The following is a 26,675-nucleotide window of genomic DNA, read 5'->3' as shown; positions in this document are numbered from 1 at the left end:
GAGAGAGAGAGAGAGAGAGAGAGAGAGAGAGAGAGAGAGAGACGATAAATAAATAAACTACTGTATAAGCATGCCCCTCCTCTGATTCATCTCTCCATGTCTTCATTAGAAAAATAAGGAGGGCCCAAATGATCTAGTTATTCCACTGCTTGAAATTCATTCGGTTAGTTGTTTGAAGAAAAAAATAGTTATCTCTCTAGCTAAGATAGCACAATATTAGTGTTGTATATTTCATAAATTGCATTTTGACATTCTGGTAGGACGCCTAGTTCGAAATATCATATTGAAATATTAAAGTTCAAAATAGTTACATATTAAATGATGGAGCAGTGGCCCCGGACATGAAGACATTTAGAGAACAAATAACAAAGAGCGGGCGACATGAAGCAGAAAGAACTCGAGGGGAAGTGTTAAACAAATGTCGGCCATTTGTCGGAGCCGCCACCCAAGACTCTTCAGGAACGGTGAATAACAAGCACCATTAGCTCGGGATCGAGTATCGTCGCCAAAACAGTCTTATTTATAGCGCTTCAGGCGATCGTTTATGTAATTAACATAGCCATGGGTCGTTTCCGCTCTCAAATTTATTCCAGCTGTACTGATATTTGTCTTCCGCCGCATCTCTGTGATTTCGGTAATTTAGGCTAATTTTCCTGACGTTTTTATATGATATAGATCCGGCCATGCAATACATCCTGGCCGGCATACATCGCAGATCTCGACTAGAAAATGAGAGAGCACTTTGTGGTAATTTGAAAGTAGGTGCCAAATGGGAGTGGAGAGTTTAGCAGGGCTCGGCATTTAAAAATAAAAATAAACGCCAGAATTAAACCTTTCGCAGCAGTAGCGGGGTATTGTTTTTTTTCTTTCACACACCTATGCATGGAATATAAAGCAAGGAGAAATATAGTGATCGTTTAAAATTTCGAATTAGAGTTTTCGATTTAAATACGCTTTTTTCGGTTCTCCTTGTCCAAAAAAACAAGTTTCGCATAACATATATGTCTGTAAATAGCCTAGGCCAAAAACAAAAATTCGTAAAAAAGTTAACTTACATATCAATTATAATAAAAAAATATCTATATAATCTCACACTTTTTATTTTCTTGAAAGTCCTACTCTTCGGCCATACCAGCCATTCTCAAGGATCTTATTTATAATATCACAACTAACATTGTTATCAAAATATTGCAGGCTATTCAGCTTCAATCGAATTATGAATTGTACTGTTGATATAGTAACAGGTTTTAATTGTCAGGATAAATTGAATAGAATTATAAGTGATACTGTGATAATAATTATCATAATATTAATAGGATAAAATTTGATATTTAAGATAAAAACCTAGGCAAAATAGCTTGCAACATTTTAATAGCAATGTTGTCTGTGATATAAATACGATCCTTGAATGTGGCAGGAATGGCTGAAACGTAGGAGTTACAAAAACATAAAAAGTGTGAGACTTTTTGGATATTTTTTATTATAGTTGATAAAAAAATGGTCTCAAACAAGAAATTAAATAATATATGAAATAGCATATTTAGAGCATGTGTATTCCTCGGATATTACAGCATCTTCTTCACTATAATCGATGTATAACAACTTAATATATTTGATATTCTCGAAAATGGCTCCAACTAGTTTGATTAAACTCGGTTTAAACGTGTAAAACTATGTTATCTTTGATACCAGATAAGTGTTATTCTCATTAAAATGATCTGACAGAGACCATATACATAATTTTCCCAAAAAATCTTCCTCTAAATTACCTTTAATTGTGGTTAATTGAAATAATAAGACATCACTCATCGTTAGTAGTAATAAAAAATTAATACATATTTACTATGAAAGAATTTAAATAAAGTAGAAAATGGTTTTCATACAACCGGCCGGCTTAGACTGTCAGGGATATCGGAAATAACTGAAAACGCCCGATCTCTTCCGATCCCATTCCATAGTGATCAGCTTTATTATTATTTTTTTTAAACTGCTATATTCTTAACAGAAAAATTGATAATCGTTTTTTCTCAAAAAACTCTTAAATAATAATTTCCATAGCAACAAGAAAATAAAAATATTTATCAAAAATTTTAAGTCCCTTTAGTTTTCTTTATTTGAAGAAATTAACTATATCTCACTGTTAATAGCAATAAACAATGTATGAAAATAAAATATGAAAGAATTTGATAATTATTGTTTTTCCATGGTTCTTTTGACAATTTTTTAATAATTTGTATGCCAGATTTTACTTTCACTTAACAATATATGGAATATATAGTATGGGGAAGTAAAACTTTTAAAACTAATCTTGAATCTTTAAGTTCATATTCATCTAATGATAATTAAAGCTTCCTTTTCTTATAAACTCAAAACATTTTATACAACAACGATCTACTTTTACATAATATATTTTTCTTTATTCTATTTCTATTTTTATGCCTATACCAATGTCTATATTTTGTACATAGCAACAATTCACACTTTTAATATTTTAATCATATCCATTGATATAAAAATATCTCCATAATAAATTAAAAATTACATTACAAATATTCTGATACAGGAGTAATTAAATTTCAAAACGAACAAGCCATTTAGTATGAACGTTCAAGGTAAATTGTCAACACGAAAGTTGCTCACCAACACGGAAGTAAGATCTCTTTGTCACATTAACCTCAGAGCCATGTTCATTAGTTAAATGTTTAACACAGCATAGAGAAATGCCAAATTCACTAATGAGTAGTTTATTAGAAGACAGCTTAAGAGGAAGAGAAATAAAAAAAAAATTAAAAAAAAACCCTAGGATGTGGAGAGTGGGACTATTTAGCGTGAGATGATTATAAGGAGTGAGATAGGACGGAAATAGAAGGGAGTTGGAAGAGGAAATAGAGCTCCGCGGTCTGGTTAATAGTTGACAAGGAGGTTGACAAATAGTGAAGCCACTCTCTTCTAATAGTCTCATCATGGCTCCCGAAGCGAAGGTCTATTTCGGTACCAGGTTAGAGTCTCTGTATGTTATCTTTTAATTTGTTCTTCATTGCATCTTTTATCATACAGGCCTCAATTTGATTTCTAAAAGTTGAATTAGATCCAATTCAATTGATTCATAAAAATAATAATCAATGTATAATAATTTAAAAAAGTAATATTTGTATTATGTATTTTTACTCACATAGAAAGACACCGTTTTTTAATTATTTGGTAAATTCACTCCGTACAGTTTTCAACACCTTCACCTGAATGCCAGGCACTAAAATTCTTTCGAGTATAATCATTAAGTATTGGTAGGGGACTGTGTTGAAATCGTATAAGAAATTGAATATTAATTCGTTAAACATTAAAAATGGGTAACGGGGTAGCTCAGTGAATAAGGCCTTGTACTACTCGAAGGACTCGGGTTTAAATTCGGCTGTAACAGACAATTATTTATTCTGTTACTGTAGCCGTGAGCCAACCCTGTGGGTTTGGGAGCCCTCTTTGGTCACCCAGCCTCTAAAAAGTGGATACACTTAATTGGAGAAAATTCTGACGGTTGGACGTGATCTTCATCAAATCACCTACTGGCTCAACAGTTGTTCAAGAAACAGTGTTTCCTTACAAAGTACTGAACCCCTGACCCTTCATGGGTTATTGCAATACAGATTTTTTTATAAAATATTATAAATAATAAATATTAATTAAAACTAATAAAGACAACGTAGTTTATATTTTTAATCAATTAAAAAGGTAACGGGTATGCCGAAGTTAAACAATTATGTTAGGGTGTTAATTTAAATTTGATAATTGCAGCCTCATGTGGCTTGAACTTATGTGATCCCTGCAGGGTCTGTCGGGATGACAGTAAAACCAAAGATGGCCGTTCTGATTGAGTGTGTAGGTGTAATAATAATAATGAATGGATTACTGATAGTATAAAGTGTAAGTTAGATATAAGGATGAATGTGAATATATTTGATTGCTTTATTGGCACAGCTCAAAAGTGTAAGAAGCTTGCTAACTCAATGTAAGGAGTGTTGGACTTACTTAATTAATAAGTACATTTAAGCACACCAAGAGATGAGATACGCAGAGAATTCGAGTTAAAGGGTCTCCCAAACCTGCGTGTTCCACTTTTAGAGTCTGACGGATTGTCAGCTCGCGATTTTCACTCCACATTGTAGGATCTTGTATTAGTGTATTAAGGAGGTGAATTTTATCGATAAATGCACCGGGAAATATGTTGTTAATTCGAAATATAGATTTTTCGAACTTTCGGATTTCGAGCTATTGAGTTTGAACGTATTTCAAATTTCGAGAATGACTAAATTTTGTTTCTTCGTAGATGTTAAGAAGGTCCATTCGTTATGAAAAAAAACTTGGTTCGGTGCGCGCATCATCCAACTGTCATTTACTATCCTGGTTGAAGAAAAACTATAAAGATTTATTCTTCAGTTGCTATATAACGAATACCGCCTTATTCCTACCAAGAATACAACAGTTGAACAAAGATCGGACACACTGGACTGTCCCTGATTTTTCTGTTTCTATTCTGTTATTTCTTTTTATCTATGTTTCTCATTTTCGCAATTGTCAAATTCTTTCATAGCTCATATTTATACATTTTACATTACTGTTAGCAATGGAAATTGGATTACTTTTTCAAAATAATAAAATTAAAGATTTTTTTTGAAAATTGGGTATTTAATTCCTCCTAAACTATTTTAATAACAATAATACCTATCTGATTTTAAAAATCAATGGATCATGCTTTAATAAACCGAGTTAAATCAAAACCGTTACAGCCATTTTTAAGAAAATGATAAAAATGTGTAAAATCGATTCAATAAAGTGATATTTCCGGTATACCGAATTTAACGTGACTTTTTTCAGATCTCTCTGAAACAATGATACTATGATAGAAACACTATGCTAAGAAACTAACATAATTCTAATTGGAAAATATTCCTTATTGTACCAGAAGAAATGGAAGGAGGAATAACTACTTAGCTGTTGATTGATGTGGATTTCGTATTTACAAATCTGGAGGCGAGGGTCCTCTGCATGATGAAATTAAGGTATGTTAAACATGTAATTTTAGTTTTATAAAACTTATTGTCCCTGAGCTTTACTGTTTGCGAGTCCAAGAGGTCTCTTTTACTTTTATTTATTTTTATTATTGTTATAATATCGTTTATTGATAATAAATTTGGTATTTACAACGTTACACAATTTATACAAATACATAATACATGAATAATGATATAACATAATCTGATCTTTCTGATCTTGCTTATGGCTGCTACGATACAATGAACTTAGGCCTCTTTCTTCATGGGTAGTATGCTAGAGCGCGCGCACAACTGTATACCGTTACACTAAATTTGAAGTCTTGTGGAAATATTTATTTTACACATATTTTATTATGCAATTATAATTTAGTTTAGGGTAGCTAATACGTTTTTATTAAGTAATTCTAAAATGTCTAGTTGAAATAAGTTAAACTCTTGGAGGAAGGAGTATAATGGAAGGGGTACGCTTCCAGGTCGAGTGACGCCAGAAGGGTCTATTCCTTCCGTAGGCGTGGAATTTGGTACGCTACATTTGAAAGTTACTGCCACACCCGTTATGTCACAAATGCCTTGGTAGGGGAATCAAAAAAAAGGTTGGGAGTTACTCAAAGGGTGCTCACATTTTGTTGTTGATATTGGTTTATTTAATTACTATTTATTCTCAGTCACTTTTTGGTGGAAACATTTAGTCTTCTATAAAATAATGCTTACTCTTTTTACTTCTTTTTTAATAAACAGCTTTATCCATTATAACAGAAACAATTATTTATTTGTATCAAAATTTTATATATTAATATTATCCTTAAATAAAGTTTTTTAACTGATGTTAGAAAACATTAATTGAAGTTAATTCAATTTTATATTCCCACCTTACTTTTTAGAACATGAAATCTATTTTGGGATCCTCGGTATTCACATTGAAATGAGTCTGAACAGAACAGAGAAAGAAGAAGGAATCTTTTGAGAACGGCTTAGTGAATTTTCATTATAAATATATCAAATAATATTTATTACAAGCTCTATTGTTTTCAACTATTCTATTCTTTCATTTGCGATTAACTTCAACATAATGTTGCCTTCAAAGAGCATGACCTAATCCCTTAGCGTCATTTTTACTTAGAAGGAGAGTAGGTAATGGCACCCCCCTGGTTAAACCAAACCTGAAACAAGTCTTGTTTCAAGATAGTACTAACATTTGAGAGCTTATGATGTCATCAATCGTTGCTCAAATTTGAGCGAATCATCAGTGATTGCGATCCTCCCTCTGTCGGTGATAACAGTTACTACTGATAACGTGATAACACAATGTTTATCCTTAATTCAAAAGTGAAATATTTACTAAGGAGATGGTTTTACTGATTGTATTCTGAACTGAATTTTATGTTTCAATGAAATGTGTAGTTCAACGTATTTTTAATTAATTAATACTGATATTTTATTACTCTTACTTAATAATATTATTTAAAACATGGGTGCAAGAAATTTTGAATGGAATTGGTAAGATGATTAAACCAAAAATAATGTAGTAAGCATAGATACAGTTTAATAAATTATTTTGAATATCACTTAATTTCATCTTAGGATCTGCAAGTCTAGTTTTGAACTACCTCCAATCCACGTTTGCAAATTGGAACAAACTCTTAATCATCCACTCAAACAAATTAATACCACAGTAAGGAATAAACAAGCTTTGATGACATTATTGTTTTACTGTATTGTTTCTAATTTGTAATATATCTGTTTCAGTCAAAAATTGAAACAGTTGGTCAAAAAGAAAAGGTAACATTCATTGATCCATTGAGTGGAAGCTTTGAAAATGCTGACCCATTATCTCTTATGGCTGCCCAAGAAGTGAGTATCATAACTTTCTTAGATAATTGTCAAGATTAGATTAGATTTTTATTCAGGGTGATCAACATCTAGGTTATTACACCCTTTTTACTTTATTTATCTTCTTGTCTTTGACATTTGATAGTTGAATGTAGACTATTTCTTTTTTACACTGGTCGATATTGGTGGATTATATTTTAGTATAAAGTTGAGTGGTGGAACGTTCATTATAGCAGCCTGTTTAGCCGCTGCCTCATTTCCAGCAATTCCTGAGTGCCCTGGATTCCAGAGAAAGGAAACACTTTTTTTAAGATGTTTTAGCATCTCTATACAGTTGTGAATTTAGTTGATAATTGTTGTTACTTCTTTTTGTATTTGTAAATTTTATTTTACATTGATAGATCTGTAATCATTTATCTTTTCTACTTACTCATTCATCCTGATATATAATTACCTCTGAACCTCTCATGGTACCTTTAATTCTAAAGGAATTCTAGTCTTTATCATATCTTTGGTAATAATCTTTGCAATATCCTTATATTCTTTTATCACCTGATCGAACTAATATTTTTCTTCATTAATATATTTTTTACCACTTTCCTAATACTAGTATTTGTTAATTTATAGTATGGTTAAATTATTACAATATAGGTTTATTTGAGATTTAGTTCAGTTATATAATGGTTATTTAAATGCTATACCAGTTTATTCATTTAATAATAAATTTCGTTATTCATATCTGTCAGTAGTTGCAAGATAATTTTGTCTTAATGTTTAACTTTGTCCTTAGAAAAATCAGCACTCCTCTACATTTATTCATTTCAAGACTTAAATTTTGAAAATGTTCAAACCCAGAAATGTGCATATTTAAAGTACAGTGAATTAAGAAATATAATTTATCTTTTGTGTATTCTTATTGCATATCGATATTGAAAAGATACATTGCATATTCTTATTTTTATTAAGTTTTGAATAAGGTCACTAACTGTGACCGTTGAAAGATTCTCTAGAAACAAATTTCTTGATGGAAAGCAAAACTACTGGTTCTAGTATTGGTAAAGGTGTTGAGAAAAAAGTCTGGTAATTGCTCCTTTTTTTCTATTTCAAAGTATATTCTACTCCAAGTCAAACCTTGTTTTAATTTTACTCTATTAGTAAAATTTGTTCTATAATCATGCCTAAATTTTCAGATGTTACTTTTGAGGTCTTAAAAGTTGGAAAACAATGTTTTATTGGGAGTGATTTTGTTAAGTGTTCTAAGAACTTGTTTAAAAGAGGTTTCCACCTAATGTTGTTTAATTTGTAGATGTTTTTATTAGTTCGTAATCTAAACTGGATTTTATGTTTAGGGAAATTATATGACAGCTAGTCTTTTTAAAAATCATAGTTAGAGTCTTGGTATTGTGAGAACTCTTTCTTTCTCTTAAAGATTCATTGTTATTCTATGATTCATAGTACTCTCCTATTTCAGGACTGGGATGACTTGGATCTCAGTGTTGAACCTGTCAAAGCTCCAAAGAGGGGTCTTGAAGTGAGTGATAATCCTTGGATAGAACAACGAACTGCTATATTAAATAAATTTACAACAACACAGAAACTTTCTATATCTTTACAACAACACCAGGAAAGAGGTATTGAGTTGACATTGAAAATCCTTTTTCTAATGATAGCTTTTCAAAAATTACCAAAATTAAATACTTGTTTATAAAATATAAATTTGTTTAATAAATAAAAACTTTTATTTTTTTTAGCTAAAAAAATTACAATTAATTTGAGCCCAATTTGCCAATTCTCATTGTTCATTTTTATTTATGAATTAAAATTTTTTTGTATGTATTATTTTTTTAAAATTATTTTCTTTTATTCATTTATTTTTTTATGGTTTACGTGTGTATGTCTAAATATGTTATCAAAATGGATGTAAATCAATATTTTTCTTATAAGGCCATATGCTCTCTAGGGCATGGATTATATATGTACTCAAGAGTTTCTGTGGAAGATAAGGAAAGAAAAAAAAATCAAATATATTCAAGAATATCATTAGCCATTATTAATTATTTTTCAATAAATGTTTAACTTATAACAATTTGATTTCTGTATGTTATTAGGAATAAATATAATTTTATAGGTTCCTCATCCAAAGATGTTGCTACGAACATTGGAATCAAGAACAAGCTGGAGCAACTCGATGATTTTGAAGAATTAACCCTACGTCAGTTGGAACAGTTATCACAGGCTGAATATGTCGAGACCGTAAATAGCTTTGGTAAAGTATTGGTTACTGCTTGGAATCATGACTTCCGGGTCAAAGCTCTTAAAGTCGCAATTCAGGTACTAATATTATGTAGGTGTTTATCATATCAAAATAAAACTACTGTATATTATAGTATTTTTTTCTGGATAATGGTAATAATAATAATAAACCCTAATGAACCTTGGGGTTTCATTGCCAATGACTATCTGTCTACACTTGTTGTCCACTAAAATACAAATCCATTTTATTACTGGTCTAAATTGTCATTTAAATTTCAACAACAGTTATTAATTTCTCCTAAATTATAAAAATGAATTTTTCCCCTCATTCTTCATTATTTCACTATTTCTTCTGAATTATAAAAATCAATTTTGCTATTTAATGTATTTAAAGTACCTTCTTAGAAATTTGGTTGTAGAAATACTTAATAACCCTTGAAATATTGCAAATAATTGAATGTATATAATTTGAATAAAGAGAAGAAATGTAGTCTAATATTGAATATTATACCAATTACTAATTTGAAATATGAAAATTAGTGAACAGTGAATGACCATTTTTCAGCAAAAATCTTATGAAAACCAAAATGGTTTGAGTTTGTCCACTATGGACAAAATGAACTATTTTTTCTCTCCCAAACAAAATGTATAAATATTAATTATCCAAAAAAAATTGATAATTGTTTTTTCTTTCTCTATCTTCTTTAACCCCTCACTCCCCCCAAAAAACAGTGTTTTAGTGTTAATTTACTAAAGAGTTTATTCTCCTACCATACAATTGCAATTTAAAGTAAACACATGAGCATAAAAAAAAAAAAAAAAGACAAAAATAAAATAGAAAGGAAAATAGCATGATATACAATATTATATTTATTTCTGGAATTATTCGAGTACACAGTTAAAATCTTTGATGTGTTTTTTTTCTATTTTAACATAAAATTCAGCAAGTCAGATATAAATGATTATTTTCAAATATTATTGTATGTTTTGTTTTGTTCATTTTGTTCGAGTGTAGTTTTAATAATAATTTAAAAAAAAAAATCCTTTTAATTTTTTTATAGACTTTTTTTTATTTCAGTGTGCTAAGCTCCTTGTTGACACATCTGTCGTTCAGTTTTATCCTAGTAAATTTGTACTAATCACAGATGTCTTAGATATGTTTGGTAATTTAGTTTATGAAAGACTTTTAGCAAAAGCAGAATATTATCCGTAAGATATTATTTTATTATTATTATTCTTATTTGTGTTCTTGTTTATTGCTCATGTCTATATAAAGTGATGACTACTTTTATTTTTAGAAGCGGAAGTAAGATACTATCTCCACTTCCAGAAAATTTTACACCTAATATGGTTCCGGAATCTGCCAAAGAAACATGTCGGAATTGGTTTTATAAAATTGCCTCAATTCGCGAGTTGATACCTCGACTCTACGTTGAAGCTGCTGTCCTCAAATCATATACCTTCTTGACCAACAGGTTAGTTTATTCTTAATTATAATTTATATTAACTATGAAAGTAGAATGTAATTTTATAGATTTATAAACCATTATTTATTGTATTATCTATTAATTTATTTAAATATTTAAAGAAGGGTGAGGAAGAAAAACAATTAAAGTAATTTTTTTTTCAATATAAGAAGATAGTCAGGGTTGCAGTAAAAAAAAAAAAGAACAAATAGTTTATAACTATTTAATGTCCAACGTTTCGCCTCACTTTGCAGGGCTTCATCAGGGCTGTTCGAAGCGAAAGGTTGAAGCTGTTCCCAAGCTTCCATTGGAATGTATATATATACTTTTTTTCAAATTTGAGTTATCAGTGTCACCTGTAATCAGTGTAATGAAAGCTTTCTATAAAATTATTTATTCATTATTCATGAGCTCGTACTGCTCTAGACATCCACTGTAGACAGAATTAAGAATCGAAAAAGAGTTAGATTTTTCCCTATAATTCTTCTTCTTCTCTGTTGCTCTACAGCTAGCGGAGGACTGTGCTTATTTGATGGCGACACCAACTTGCCTTATAGCAGCATAATTTTACCTTGTAATAATATAATTAATTTTAAATATTATTTTATTGTTACAGCGAGCTATCAGATTGTGTGAACAGATTGACTTTAATGACTCGAGGGATCGGGGACCCCTTGGTTGCTGTCTACACAAGATGCTATCTCTGCCGAATCGGTCAGTCTGTCTTCAAAGCTGGTCCAGAACTTATTAGGCAGAATCTTATTGATTTTCTTTTATTATATGAACAGGTAATTTTGAATATGTATAATGCTGATAAACCTTATATAACCTCCTCTGCCTTCGAAGTTTGAGTCTGTTAGTATGTATTATAATCTGTAATTTAAATTTGTTACTGATGATGGTGTTTTAGCCGAAACGTTGAATATATATCACAATATCTTGTTTTCAAATATCTCATGGTTTTATTCTTCCCTTTATGTTAACAACTACTTCATTAGTGTATTAATTTATTACATATTAATTTTTTGTTTGATAGTAGGTAACTTAAATTTAAACTCAAATATCTTTTGATCGTTATCTCTCACTTTGTTTATTTTCCTCCAACATTTCGTCCCTTAGGCCATTATCAAGGAGACCCTTAAAATCATATCGCAGGCTACTATGCCAAAGTTGTTTATAAATATTTACTACGAAAATATAAATATTTATTTTTGAACAAATCAGTTGTAAGTTTCTCCTTGATAATGGCCTGAGGGCCAAACATTTGGACCAAAATAAATAAAGTGAGAAAAAAGGATCTAAAGCTATTTTTGTTTTAATTTAAGTCTACAATTACGTTTTGTATCTGTAAAGAACATTAGGAATTGTGATATTTTTGTAAATTCTAACTTTTGAGTTTCTGGAAATAAAATGGGCTAGGTAGTTTTGTAACTGTAAAATAACAATTTTTATCTGCTTTTAATTTGGCATTTAATTTCTTATTTTGTTTAATATTTAAATTTCTGTGTGTAATCAAACATTTTCTCCATTTCATCTGTATCACTATCATCTCAACTTCTACTTCTGACTGTATATTTTGTTTTATACAACCTTTATATTACATAAAGTTTATATTAGTCAACCTTTGTTTTTAAATATTAAGAACAAAGGTTGACCTTACAATAATTAGTGCTTACACTACTCTTTTCTTTAATTGAATCAATGTTATATTTGATTTCTATCTATATTTTATTTAAAACTCAAACAACACTGCTATTGTTTAGGTTTAATTTTTAGATTTGAATTTCATTTTCACCATATGATATATTTGACATTACCTATTACACCGCCATGTAAGTTTTTCCCACAAATCTTTGGGTCATGTTGATTCTGAACTAATCATCACATATACCCAAAATTTCATTGAAAATATTTCATTAATTGACTAAATTGACCTAGATTATGTTATAATTTCAGTTATTCAGTCCAACTGTATTTCATCAACTATCGACTCAAAAGGTTGAATTAGCAGCTTACCTCGGTACTTACGTCCCTGCTCTGGATTGGATGTTCCAAGGAATTGCTAACAGTGAACGGCATGATTATCTCGATGAATTATTTAAACTGTGCATGGAAAAAAGGAACAAGTATACAATTTATTATTATTATTATTTTCACTAATATATTTGATTGAAATTTATTTCTACATTTGTTTTTTTGTTTTTTTTCAACAGAGGTCTTCTTTTTAATTCTATTTTGTCTACATTTAAACCCGAATATATTGCGCAGAAAGCAGAAGTTTTAGTGCAGCAAATTGCATCATGTTTTGGAGAAAGTAAGTCAGTTATGCATATAAATTTTTTTGTTTATTTGAACACTTCAATCACTTCCATTAACCTTCAATTTTTAATAATTTAAAAATAATTTATTAATAATTTTTAACTCTATATCTACTCCAGTGCTCCATCCGCACAGATGCGGGTATTGAAATCCATGTCCCCTGTACCCCAGCTCCATATATGCTGGTTGCATTTAGGGTTGGGAAATCATAATGATATATTAATATAACAATACTTTTTAAACTATATATATAGATGATCTCATTAGTTTACAATTATATTCTTATATTTAGTTCTTCAATTTATTTTTTTATCTGATTTTTAATTACATAAATCATGTTATCTATGTGGGAGAACATTAGATTAGTTGCTTTGGTTTGGATTTAAGGGCAAAATCTACAGATGGATTTTATTGCTCTTGTAACTAAAAAAAAAAGGAGAACCAAAATACAATAAAAATAAGTAAATAAAAAAAAATTATATTAAAAAAAATATATATATATGTGTGTGTGTATATATACACAGTATTTTATTCTTTTATTTTTTCAAAAAGGATCATTTTTTATGTTTCCTGACAAATAAAAATATGGTTTTATAAATAATACTTATAATATTTTTTAATCTGCACAGCTCTTAGATTACACTAATTTAAAAAAAATTTGTTTTGATGTCTCAAGTCAAACTACGTTCTGTACTCTCCTAAAACCAATACTGTGAAATAAGAAGTTTTTCATATTCCAAAAATTCCAATACCTCTAAAGGCTTTTCCTGGAACCTCAGAATTGGTTATGACAACAGCTGTTGCTATCACCATCACTATGTAACCAGGGTGTTAGTTATTTCTTTTTAAAAACCCCTATATGTTGTTTTATTTATAGGTTTTCCGCTTTATACTCTTCTAAAGACGATGGGGGAAAGATTACGAGGTCACACTACTTCTAATTCAAATTATATAAAGCGAGAAGTTTGGAAACTTGTTTCAAAACTTGAAAATGATGGTGATTATCTTTCTTGTGTTCAAGCTTGGATACCATTTATCATAGCCCATTCTTCTGTAAGTGTTTATATGACATGAACTTTCTCCTACTCTAACTATTAGTACTTTTATGTTATTACCCATTCCTGATAAATTTTAATATTTTTGATGATATTAATCAATTTTGTTTAGTTTTATTTAAAAAAAACTTTTTTCTACAAAATTTACCAAATATTGGCATTTGCTGATGATGTCCTGATCTCTTCAAAACACTAAAGACTTGTTTAGGCTGAGATTATAGTAATGAGAAGACGAGACTTGACATATCTACGAAATCTGTAGAAGGTTGGCAATAGCTTCTTTCAAATTTGCATCAGTTTTAAATTTCTAGAAAGTCGAATTGATGTATCCATAGATGAGGAGATCAAAGCTCAAATTGGCACTTTCAACTTAATATCATTTTCCACCGCGAAGTAGATTGATCAGTAGTACAATAAAATTAAGATAATATAAAACTGGTTGGAATTTACGCTTGTGAGATGTTGGTCTTAAATAGAGCAGCAGCATGGAGAATAGACATCTTTGAGTGAAATTTATTTAAACATGTCCTAGATCCAATAAGAGAGAATGGGTAATGGCCTCAGTGAAAAAAATTAGAAAAAATAATTTTCCCCACCTATTGAGATGTGAGGATTTCAGACTTCATTAAAATATAACATTTGTGGTGGCTGGGTCATCTGGTCAGGACGGAGGACAATGACATGATTGCCAAGAATTTGTACTCTTGTCATCCTGAGGGATTGAGAGCTTTTAGAAAGAAGATTAAAAAAAAACATAAGTGTTGATTTGTCGACAAATAGGCTTTCTATGAAATTGGCTGGAAACCGAAAAGCCTGAGTAAAAATATTGGAGCAGGCTAAAAACCACCTAGTGTGTCTGCCATGCCTATAGAAAAGAAAAAGAGCTTTGAAAAACAAAGGACAAAATAAATTATTGTTTATCATTCAAAGTTTCATTAAATTCCGTCTTAAATCTGACATTATATTTATGCTATATGAATCAGCTTAATATGGGCTGATAATACTTTACCACTATCTTATTATTGTTTAACCAGCCATTCTGAGGTACTATCTGCAAGGATTTATAATTCTTATACTAAAATACATAACAATAAAAAGAAAAATGAGAACAAGGCATTGAATTTAAATTCAGAATAAAGGTATGAGTTTTGATTCATTACTGTTTTATGGATTACAAATTTTTTTTCATGGCAAACGACCTATATGGGGTTATAATAAGCAATATTAATTCACTTATTATTATTAATAACTTGTCATCAATCTAATTCAGGATTGTATTAGATTTATCAAATTTTAATGTTCTTTTTTGTTAATTTTACATAATTTTTTTTTTAATGAAAGCATTTCTGATAGCAATTGTCGTATCAGAGTCATGTATTAAAATAGAATTGTGTGCTGTGTAGAGATAGTCTAATATCGATAAAAATATTAAGCAATACCTTTATTCTCATTTTTATTTTATTTTTTTCTGTCATGTATTTCTGTATAATAACTATGAGTTCTTGCAGCCTAACAAGCCATCCTCAGGTATACCTGAAGTTTAATCAGTTGGTCTTAACTTGATCCACCTACCTTTACCTAAAATCAACTAACAAATGAATGAATGCTATAACTTAATATCTTAGTCTTAATCAATTAGAAATATATATGATCAACTTTAATATAAACCTAATGATCAAATGTTGCTTTCAGACTTCAGAATTAAATGCCATTCTTGGAGACATTATTGATCGCTCCAGAACTAGCACAAAATCTTCAAGTGCTATTCTTCAGGATACCATCATTACTGTTGCTTCAAACTTTCCCGACATGGATCAACTTTTCACAATGGTACAATTTTTATTAATCATCATTTTATATCAATAGCTATAGAATTCTCATTATCGTCAATAGAATGATAAAGTATTTGAACATTTCTGAGAGAATAATGTTTGGATTATGATTGCAAGTAGGAAGTCATTTATAATTTTGGTATACGTGAATTGATTATTTTGTATTTTTAATTAGTGATGTCACATATTCAGTTAGATACTTTTGTTATTGCGAAGAGAATAGAAAGTCACACAAAAGCCTTACGAAAAAACCCAGGATAGCAAAATTCACAGATATGTCACTTTAATTATACATCAACGAAGTATAAACAATGATTAACAGCAATATGAACCCCTTACTAAATCGGTAATAACAATTAAAATTTTTTATGTGTCAAATTAAGGTTTCAATTGATCATAATTACTTGTTTTTTAAAAATAAAAATAATTACAATTTTATGGTTTAATTTTTTTTATACTTAAAAACTTTCATTAAAAAAAAACAACTAATTATGAGTGATTAAAACCTTGATTTCACACATAAAGAATTTCAGACACTAATTTTAACCCTCACTGGCAATTTAGTCATAAATAGTCAATATAAATAGAAAAAAAATTATAATTTTATCTGGGAGTGAGTGTCAGTGGTTAGCCATTGTGGTACTAACTCCAAGGACCAGGGCTGGAATCTGACTGTGCAGATAATTATTTTCTGTTTCACTGGGGGCTGTGAGTCAGCCCCTTGGGTTCAGGAGTCCTCTGGGATCCACCCAGCCTCATGAACAGGGTACCCTTTATTGGGTCAAAAATTTTTTTTTTGTGGCCCCCTTTCTATTAATTTCTGACAGAAGGGGGAGGGAAGGAGTGATCTAAAGGTTACCACCCTATTCTAACCATGGTGTGGTCGTTTTCATTTTGTGTGGCCGCCACAGAAATAAAAGCCAACTCCCCAGAACCAATTCGAACCACTATTGCTGCAGTCACGAGCTAGTCAAAGTTACCGCTTTAAGCCACTGGACTAACTTTGATGCTGGCTCTGGTAGTTGGGTATGATTCTGACTAAATCACCTCCTTTTACCATAGTTGGTTTAGTGTCAGTACTTCCTTTCAAAGTATTGCACTTCTGACCATTCATGGGTTGTTGCGGTATATATTAAATATTTTAATAATTTTATCTAATATTTCAATTTTATCTATTCATAAGATCAGTGAACCACGAATATATAATAATTAAATATATTTTAAATTAACAAATTTTTAATCATTAATTAATTAAGGTTTCACTCCCATAAGGAGCCAATGGTAATAATGTGAGTGCTACCTACTAGTATTGCCTGAAAAATTCATTATTACTTTAAGAAAGCCGCTAAAAGAACTTTAGAGCACAGACCTTATGGTATTGTACATTTATTGAAAATGAAATAGCAGAATAAACAAATATGCAGGTACCTATTTAAGAGGTTGTTAGCAAAACCCTACTTGTAAAACAAAATCAAAAAATGAGTTAGTGGTGACACCATATGGTCTATGGCATGACCCCATGATTACACTAATTCTGTCAAAAACAACACATTTCGTACTGTACAAGCTTCTAAAAATATAAGGAAAAAAAACAACCAAGTCTGGAATTTCAACATTTAACAGCATCCCACTCTCTAAGTTGAAGTACGATCTGGTTTTAAAAATGCCATTGTTCAGTATATTTCAAATTGTTGATTCTATTTGTTCAAGAAATAATTGTTGAACTATTATAAGTAGTCAGTTATTAGCAATTATAATAAAAAAACATCTGTGTAGTCTCAACATATTTATTATCTTATTGCTCCTACATTTTGGCCATTCTCAAGAATATTATATTTATAATATCACAGTTAACAATGTCATTATAAATTTGCACGTTATTCTGGCTTTGTCAAAATATATTTTAGTCTATCAACCTATTTTTATTCAATATTTTCTAATTTTACTTGATTTACACAATCTGAATTTTTAATATAATTGATAAACAGACAAGAAATTAAGTTATATAAAAGTAAGTTAGTACTTCTACTTGACAATAGCATATATGTGGTATATATATCTATATCTATCTATCTATCTATCTATATCTATATCTATAACATTGGTATACATTAGATTTGTAGATATTTTATTAAATTTCACTGAAATCCCAGTGCATTTTTCCCTGCCCACAGACACGACACCAAATACAATTTGGTAACACTCAGTTATTTCTGATAAATTCCTGATGCCTACAGAGGATAAAGGCATACAGTTTTATTATTTTAAAGGGAAAATCCTTAATACTACTTACATCTTTCTATTTCTAAATTTTGGAGATGTCTCTATTTCTATGTTTTGGACAAACTATCCTTTTTCGAAAAGCAGTTATTATTTAGAACTCACAAAACTTTTTAAAAAAACATGGCTGATTGTTAACCGTACTTTAGCAAATAACACATAATCACATTTAGCATTATAGCACGCAGGCATTGTTCACCCAAAATTCATACAAACTGTTCAGCACAATAACACAGTTAGTAGATACCACAAGCTGTTTTAATACTTCTAATATTGTGTTTTAATTCATAGGATAAATTCTTGCCACTATTAGATGTAATCAGAAGTGATTCATCACGTGCAATGGCTTGCCAAAGGATTCTGGAGATTTTCTGTAAATCTAGAACAGCAGAGTGTACTGCAGATCCCGTTACGACTGATGCTCTTATGTTCATTGCGAAAGTTCTCCACGATTCTGTGAAGTAAATCTAGTTTATTATATATCTATTTTAAATTTGTATAGCAATTATTAAAAGAAGGAAATTTAAATCATTGGATAACCTAAAAACCTATACATCCACAAGTGAAGAAAATTTTACTATGGCTTTCAGTTGACGCTTCACTTCTTTCTCTGCAAGAACTGGTGAGAGAACCTTGCTTCAGCCAACTTAAGAAAGGTCCAAGGCTTAACGCCATCATAATCCCTCCAAGTCCTATTTGCACATGCCTTTTTTTGTACACCAAAAACATTTCCCATCATCACGCATTGAAATTAGCCAGTATCTATCCTATTTTTCCGTATGGAAATAAAACTACATTATGTTGTGACATCAAAACTAATTTGTATGTTAGCATAGTTGTTTAATGTTAAATATGAATTATATATCATTTCAGTTAGAAGACGAGTTAAGTTGCTTAAAACGTCCATTATAATAAAGTTTTTAAGAAGTGAAAATGGGTTGAGTTTTTCCCTGAAACAGTATAATTGATAAATACTACCATGTTTATATACTAATTTATGTTTTAGTGCTTTGTCCGTTGATGATGAGAAGAGGCAATATGGGCAGTTAATATCACAGCTTATCTTGAAAATAGATTTTGGTGACTTTGAACAGCAGTTGAGGTTTTATGTTGAAGCAAGGGCAACCTTTATGAATCTGGATGCCGTTATTGTTACTCTTGTTCATGTAAGTATTATTTATAATTGTTTTAATAAAAGCAAGATGTAGTAGATCCTCTAATTGGATGAGATATTATATTGCACTATTGTTACCTTACTAAGACACCCTATGATAGATTAGTTAAGTAAAAGAGAATTCCATCTGCTTTAAAATGGTATAATAGGATCTTAATTACCTTGAATATTTTTTGAGTGATTGCTTTCCACTCAGAAAAAAAAAAATATGACTCTCAAGAAACCGCAAAATATGAATTTTCTCTTCTTATGATGAAAATTAGATCATGTTCTATTTTTTTTTTTAGTTCTTGAGATCTACAATCGCCACTGTAAATATTTCCCAGGACTCGTAAGATACTGTTTTATCTTCTAAAGAATTTTATGTTCTCCTTTAAAAGATTATTAATTTTGCCATAAAGCTAGATTAAAAAAAAATTAATGGGTCAAATATTAGAAAAGAAACAGTAATTAGTTTTTATATTAGATTGAACACCTCTAATGACAAGAAAGGTCGCTTGAGTGGGCTCATCAGAAATTTTTCATATTTCATTACTTGGTTGTTATCACATTAAATATTTTATTAGGTAATTTTATTTATAAAATACCATTTAAATTTAATGTTTCAGTGTGTTAATCGTATTGCAGTTGAAACAGGAAAGAACGTAAAATGCCACCACACTAAGAGAACTGCCGCTTTTGTGCACGCCTGTGCTGCATTCTCATACATAACCATTCCGTCTGTAACTTCTGAAATCACTCGGCTCCGACTTTACCTGGTTACTGCACAAATCGCTCTTTTCAACCAGTCCCTTGGACAAGGTAAATTTTGTATCATATTGTTTTAATATAACTTGAGTCTGGATTTTTGTGCTGTAAAAAAATCGAAAAACGTGCAGTACAAAACACAAAATTGTATTGAAAATCTAAAACATGTATAAAACACAGATACTAAAAAATCAACTTTATGGTTTAAGATACTCTCTGGATATTCACAATAAAATAGTTAAACTGAAGTAAGAAAGTACTACTAAGTCAGCAAGATTAATGAAGGGTTAAAAATCTAATCCAAAGAGATTTTTTCAGTTACTCAAGGACATTTAATCATGTAATCCTATGAATACTTTGTTTGTTTATTTCTTTTTTTTTTTAATATTGAATTCAACTCTTCATGTGTTTAAGTATGATTTGCCCTACTTCAGATATTTTCTATTATAAATTATAAATTTAATTAGAGAAAAATAAAATAAATAATTATTAGCATACGTACCTATATGTTTACAATATGGGAAATTTGATTCAAGCATTCAGTTTTATGTAATTAAAATCTAAATCACCTGAATTTGACTCAGAATTGCAAAATATACAATTTTGAAATAAGAATAAGTATAAATGGCCGAATAATATTATAATACTAACTATTAATTGTTAATGAATTTATATTTAAAACTTAAAAATTGAAAAAATGCAACTTCATGATCTCCAAAAACACCTGCATCGGATAGGCACACTAGACTCACCGACATGCCCCCTATGCAACATAAGTAACATGGATGAGGACCATATTTTAAAGTGTTTAGGCCTAAAGAATATACAGCAAGATGCAAACTAACTCAACACAAAAGTCAACTTATATTGGGCTGCGAGAAGGAAAATAGAAAAATTTATTTCCTGTGGCACGTAAAAAAAAATATATATATATTTTAGTCCATATTTTCCTTATCACTTGGATTTTTTTTTTTAGAAATGTAATTTTTGTAATTAAAAAAAAGTAATTTGTAAATAAAAATTAGAACAAAGATAGTTCTCAATTATTTTCGGACAAACTTAAAATAAACATGTAATGTTGTGATAGTATACTATTTTCATGTAATTCTGAGCTCTTTTTACTTTTCTTGAAATTTGATGGTTTCTGATAGTCCTATGTTGCAGGTCTCAATCATAGTAGTGCTGCTTCTGACCCACAATCTTGAGACCTGTAGTAGACTATGCTTAATTTCATTTAGGACAACTGTAATGGCTTTTTAACAGTCATTATATTACTACTATTTATATTAAATATTTGATCTTGTTTAATAGTTTAAAATGATCCGATCTGTTTTTTTTTTTTTTTTTTTTATATTTTAATGCAAAAGTTTCAATAAAAATAAGAAATCGATATGATATTTTTTCAGCTGATGCTTGTATTGCCAGTGCTCTGGCTATTCTTCCACAGCTTCCTGTATCAGTTGAAATAGATGGGAAAATGTGTCTTATACAGCCTTATCTATCAGAGTTTGTCAAGAATTTGCTCTCTACACTGATTATTGTCCCTGTAAGTAGTGTTATATATTATGTTATACAAAACAATTCAGTTACATTGACTACAAGTTACTTGAATTTTCCTTTGTATTGCTTGATACAATTTTCTTCATTTCCTTAACAGTGTTGAAGATGGTTTGTTAATTTAATTAGAATATTTAAAATTATAGTTTTTAATGAGCTGACAACCCAATCTTAATACAGCAATAGCATTAAGCACTGTTCCTTAGCGTTACTTAAGAAAAATATCAGGAAGACTTTTATCATTCATTTGTCTGCTCTTCCCTGTTTAGTATTTTTTTTATTTAGTAAAATATAGATTTTGATCTGTAAACACTAATAAATAATGTATTAATTGTAGCATAACCATGGTTTTTGAAATGAAAAATTTATCTTTATTCTGGGACCTTTGGTCCTCTAAGAATAACAATTTGAGCAGCATTTGTCTGGTAACATTATGTAAAGTTTAAAACAATAGTAAATTAAATAAGGAAATGAGATGAAAAAATAAAGTAATAAAAAAAGTAACCAATATGGGTAAATTGGTTCCAGCATTCAGTTTTATGCATTTTAAATCGAAATCATCATCTAAGTTAGGCTGAAAATTGCAAAATATACAATTTTCAAATAAGAATAAGAATAATTGACCTGGAATCATGGAGTTGTTTAACTGATTATTAATTGTAAGTGTTATTATCTGTTAAATTTTTGTTATTACATTATGTTAAGTTTAACAAAAGTAAATGAAACAATAATAAATTAAATAAGGAAAGGAGAAAAAAAAAATAAAATCATAAAAAAATGACATATTTATGCAAGGTTGCATAGATATTTATTATTTATAAGTATATAAAAGATTGGTAATGAGGAGGGCGGATATATAATAAAGGTCTAAATGAAGTTAAGGATGAAGCTTTATTATAGGAATTCCAAAATGAGGTAGCTCAGATGATATATGATTTTTTAAACAGAGCAGTTTCATGGGAAGCGATGTAAAAATTGGTAGGTTGGGATCTTGTATTTAACAGGTGGATGGATAAATGTAGGGTTAAGAGGTCAATTATGTTGGAAGGTTTTTTGGTTCTTAAAGATTGGAATAAGAATACACATAGAAGGTATTGTCTCCGGATATTAGGAAAGAGCCAACTTAGCTCAGAATAACAATGCAAGATATGAGAATGTCAGGGGATAACTAAGATGAATCTCATGAAGCAGTTCAATAATCTTTTCACTCTCATCTCATGATTCCCAGATAATCCTCCACACACTAAGCATCTGTAGTCAAAGTAGGGGAGGATACTAACGGATGAATCACAGAATCTTAGGAACTGTTTAAGGATTGAGATGAATTTTCGGGTAATTTGGAAGACATGTCTATTCCATATTAGGTACTGATCGAAGGTGATTCCTAAATTTTTTATGGTGTTTTGAACTCATGTGAATGGCCTTTGTTTTGATTTGCTGTTTTAATGGACTGTAATCTGGTGAAAGAGTGGCAAGGACTTATATAATAATGACTATCATTAGTTTATCATAATAAATGGGAAATATGAATGAGTGGAAATTATCATTAAATGATAATGATCTACTGAAGAAGTGACAGGATTTAAACGGGATGAAAAAGGCCAAAATCAGAATCCGGTATTATTAATTTGTTGATATAATATCTATTCTCCTATTGTTTCATCACAAATCGATTCAATATAGTTGGTGTACTTCCTAATGCAGAGATGAATTGGTTTTCTGATCAGTTCTTTGCTATAGCATTCTCTTAATTTACTCTGTAGGCTGCTCGTCTGTGATAATTAGATAAATTTTACTAGACCTCAGCATTGTTTAAATAATTTCATTATCAAGTAAATTAAAGGGTTACTTCACAAAATAATTATTTCCAAAATCATGATTATTTGATGAAATAATTTAAATTATTTCATACCTGACCCACTTAAACACCTTTTTAGCAACGGCCCTATATTATTTTTAAGATATTTACTTATAACAGGAAGGGGAGATTTAGTAGATAGTTAAATCAAGATATATTTAATAAGTGGCTAAAATTGAAAAAACACATATATTTCTTATTTATATAACAACTATTCATTGATATAAAGAATTATATTTCTGAAATAATTATCTGATGTTTGCAATTTCACTATTTTTGAAATATTTAAAAAAAAAACATAAAATAACTAAATTTCTGAATTAATCTTTGAAATTCATGAATACTGGAGATAGACTACATTACTCAGAAATATTTTATAACCATTGCATAAACTGTTGTAACCACAGCTTACACTGTATGATAGTTGACATCATAACACTATTTATATATAAGAAGATGGTCAGGGTAGCGGACAAAAGTGAAACAAAAATAGTTGTAAACTCTTTTGACTGACCATCTTCTTATATATCAATTTTTACGGTCAACTATATATAACACTATTTACTATCATGGTAATATTGTTGCACTGATAGTTGGCCTAACAACAAAAGTAATTTAATTAATGTAAATCCTTACCATATTCTTGTGTTCAAGGACTGCTTCGAACAAGGAATGCTCTACTTGACAAGGGGCCTCGTGAACATGTTACAGCAGTGTGTAGAAATTACGGGGATCGCTGCAGTCACACGACTCTATCTTGATGTGATTAGAATGCTATCTGTTGTAGCTCGTCCAGAATATCCATACCACATCAGGAAAGGTAAGCATTCTTCATTTTGATTATTTTTTCTCAATGTTCCAAAACATTAGTAGCATATATTAATTATAAAATTTCTAACATATCTAATCTAGTATAGAATAAGTTACTTAGATCAAAAGTATCTAAACATAAAGTGTGTATCAAAGGCGCAAAAACTTGTATAAAGGCATGGTGTATATTTCGCAGCCATGGTGTAAACTATGATATTGCACTACCATAACAGCAATTACTGTTGTACCAATATAGTCACAGTAGTAGATTGGGCATTAGTTGACAGTACATGTCACAGCAGTGATAGCTACTGTCATGACAAGAACCATTTATATGATTTGACAGTCAACTAATTACCATGGCAGAAAACTGTCACCATGTAAATCTGCTTTCAAGCAATGTAATTTTGTAGGGTTTAGATTGCACACATACCTATCTTGACCATTCGATTTAATCTGCCGGAAAAAAAGTATAATATCACTGCTTGGATGGGGTCACCACATCCCTAGGCTTGAAGTGAATGCAGAAAAGACTCATGGTCACAGAAGAAATCTCCAGGTCCGGTGAAGCAATCAGGATCAGAGAATATACTTTTGGAAAAGTTCCAAGTTGAGTTTATGTATCTTGGATCGCTCATGACCTAAGACAATGTTGCGGACTCCGAAATTAAACGAAGAGTCTTATGTGCCAACCGCTGTTATTATAGCCTCAGTCCCTATTTTAGGAGACGTGCCTTTTCTAAGGACACCAAGATTTATTTGCATAAATCAATGATTCGTCCAATTCTTCTGTATAGCTCGGAAACATAGACTATCTCCAAGGCTGGTGAGCACAACTTAATGGTCTTGGAGAGGAAGATTCTCCGTAAAATATTTGGAGCTTTCAAGGTTGACCAAATATAGAGATGTTGAACTAACCGGGAACTCAAAGTTTTATATAAGGAACCAGACATTTTTCAGTTTGTGGGCCTCAGTAGATTGATGTGGGCTGGGTATGTTGCTCGGATGGCTGAGAGTGATCTGGGTACTACATGGAGCAAGACGCAGAGGAAGCCATGCCTTCGATGGAGTGACAGTGTGCGTGCTGATGCCTGGACCATGATGGGAGTGAGGAACTAGATGGCAGCCACACAGGATCGTATTGATTGGTGGAGGATGGTGCAGGAGGCCAGGATTTAACATCGAGTTGTAGAGCCGAATTAATAACAATAATAATTGGATGTATTTTTTAGATTGTACAATAGATTGAGTTTGGTTTGGGACTATCTGTAGAATAACCCCAGTAGAAAAAGTAATCCTCAGTCTATGGTACTATCTTTAGAATATCTCCAGTTCAAGATTAAATCAAATCTTTTATTTTGTCAAATGGTCTACTTTAAAAGCAAAGCAGTGATATGTATAAAATAATCTTTTTGCAATAGTAACATATAATAGCAAGTGTAAAAGTAAAATTTTATTGTATTTTCTCTTATAATAAATTATTAAGAGAAAAAGCACCAATTGAGAATTAATTTTAATAAAAATGTATCAAAACAATACTGCAGATGCTGTTATGGAAAAACAATAGAGGATTTAGAAATAAAAATAAAATAACAACCCAACATGGAAGACAAGGCAATTCATTTGACAATATGGTCCATATGAGGATCCCTTAAAATTTCCAATGCTTGTTATCTTCACTTACGAGGGGCTTAGAGTGTTACTAGTATTAAATATTAGAGTGGACATGATTCACTTAATTGTACAAAATTTAATAAAATTTCAATTGTTTAGTTATATCTTCATAAAAATTCCTATTTTTTTTTCAGTTGACTCAAATGATATACTGTACGGTTCAGATCCAAAATTTTTGACTGAAATCAACAGTATGTCGAGCATTCTTCTGGAGGAAATATTAAACAATTTGCAGACTTTAGGAGAACAGAAAGATTTGGAAGAACAGGTATAATTTTGAGTTATTATGTAAAAAGTACATTAACCTTGATTATAGAGAACGGTAATTAAAAATTATATGATATATTAAATTATAGGCAGCAATTTCATTTGAATTGTTTCAATATGTAATTGAAATTGTAAATTTGGAATCAGAAGGAATGGCTACTCTTGCGTACCAGCTTTGGTTGTTATCTCACAAGCACAAGTGCCTCGATAAGAAAATGGCGGTATGTGTAAACAAATGTTTGATTATTTTTTTTTATTCCAAGAAGTATAATTGAGTTATTATTTTACAGATGAGAGTCCTTGATTCATTAAGATTGAAACTTCCGATGTACCCTGCCAACAGTGCTTTTAGTCTCCTTATTTCTAAATTAAAAATATAAAATAGTTAAAATTATATAAAAATGTATATATTTTTAATATTATTTAATTTTATATTTATATTATCAATAAATTCAAATTTATTGCATTTCTGTGTTAATTTTGTACTTGTTTTTAATTTTCTTAT

General features: G+C 30.1%; 1 protein-coding gene and 1 long non-coding RNA gene across 2 annotated transcripts; one reads left to right on the top strand and one right to left on the bottom strand.

Moving 5' to 3' along the window:
• The first annotated feature begins 6,332 nt into the window (after positions 1-6,332).
• Positions 6,333-26,636, top strand: LOC106678150 (VPS35 endosomal protein-sorting factor-like). Its single transcript, XM_014416508.3, has 20 exons — positions 6,333-6,545; positions 6,630-6,720; positions 6,795-6,899; positions 8,350-8,509; positions 9,007-9,209; positions 10,210-10,340; positions 10,430-10,606; positions 11,214-11,385; positions 12,554-12,723; positions 12,811-12,911; positions 13,794-13,969; positions 15,664-15,801; positions 18,375-18,544; positions 19,090-19,249; positions 19,866-20,058; positions 21,411-21,550; positions 24,074-24,239; positions 26,038-26,171; positions 26,260-26,391; positions 26,461-26,636. Exons 1-20 carry the CDS (start codon positions 6,517-6,519, stop codon positions 26,548-26,550), a joined length of 2,838 nt encoding a protein of 945 aa, XP_014271994.1. The 5' UTR covers positions 6,333-6,516; the 3' UTR covers positions 26,551-26,636.
• LOC106678154 (uncharacterized) lies at positions 21,089-24,135 on the bottom strand. The gene is made up of 2 exons (XR_001342716.1): positions 24,056-24,135; positions 21,089-21,212 (listed from the first exon to the last, which is right to left on the bottom strand). It is a non-coding gene; the product is annotated as an uncharacterized lncRNA (long non-coding RNA).
• Positions 26,637-26,675: the final 39 nt, after the last annotated feature.

Source organism: Halyomorpha halys, unplaced genomic scaffold (assembly GCF_000696795.3).
Source record: "Halyomorpha halys isolate HHAL.00 unplaced genomic scaffold, Hhal_1.1 Scaffold126.1, whole genome shotgun sequence".
Classification (NCBI taxonomy): Eukaryota; Metazoa; Arthropoda; class Insecta; order Hemiptera; family Pentatomidae; genus Halyomorpha; species Halyomorpha halys.
This window is presented reverse-complemented; position numbering and strand designations above follow the sequence as displayed.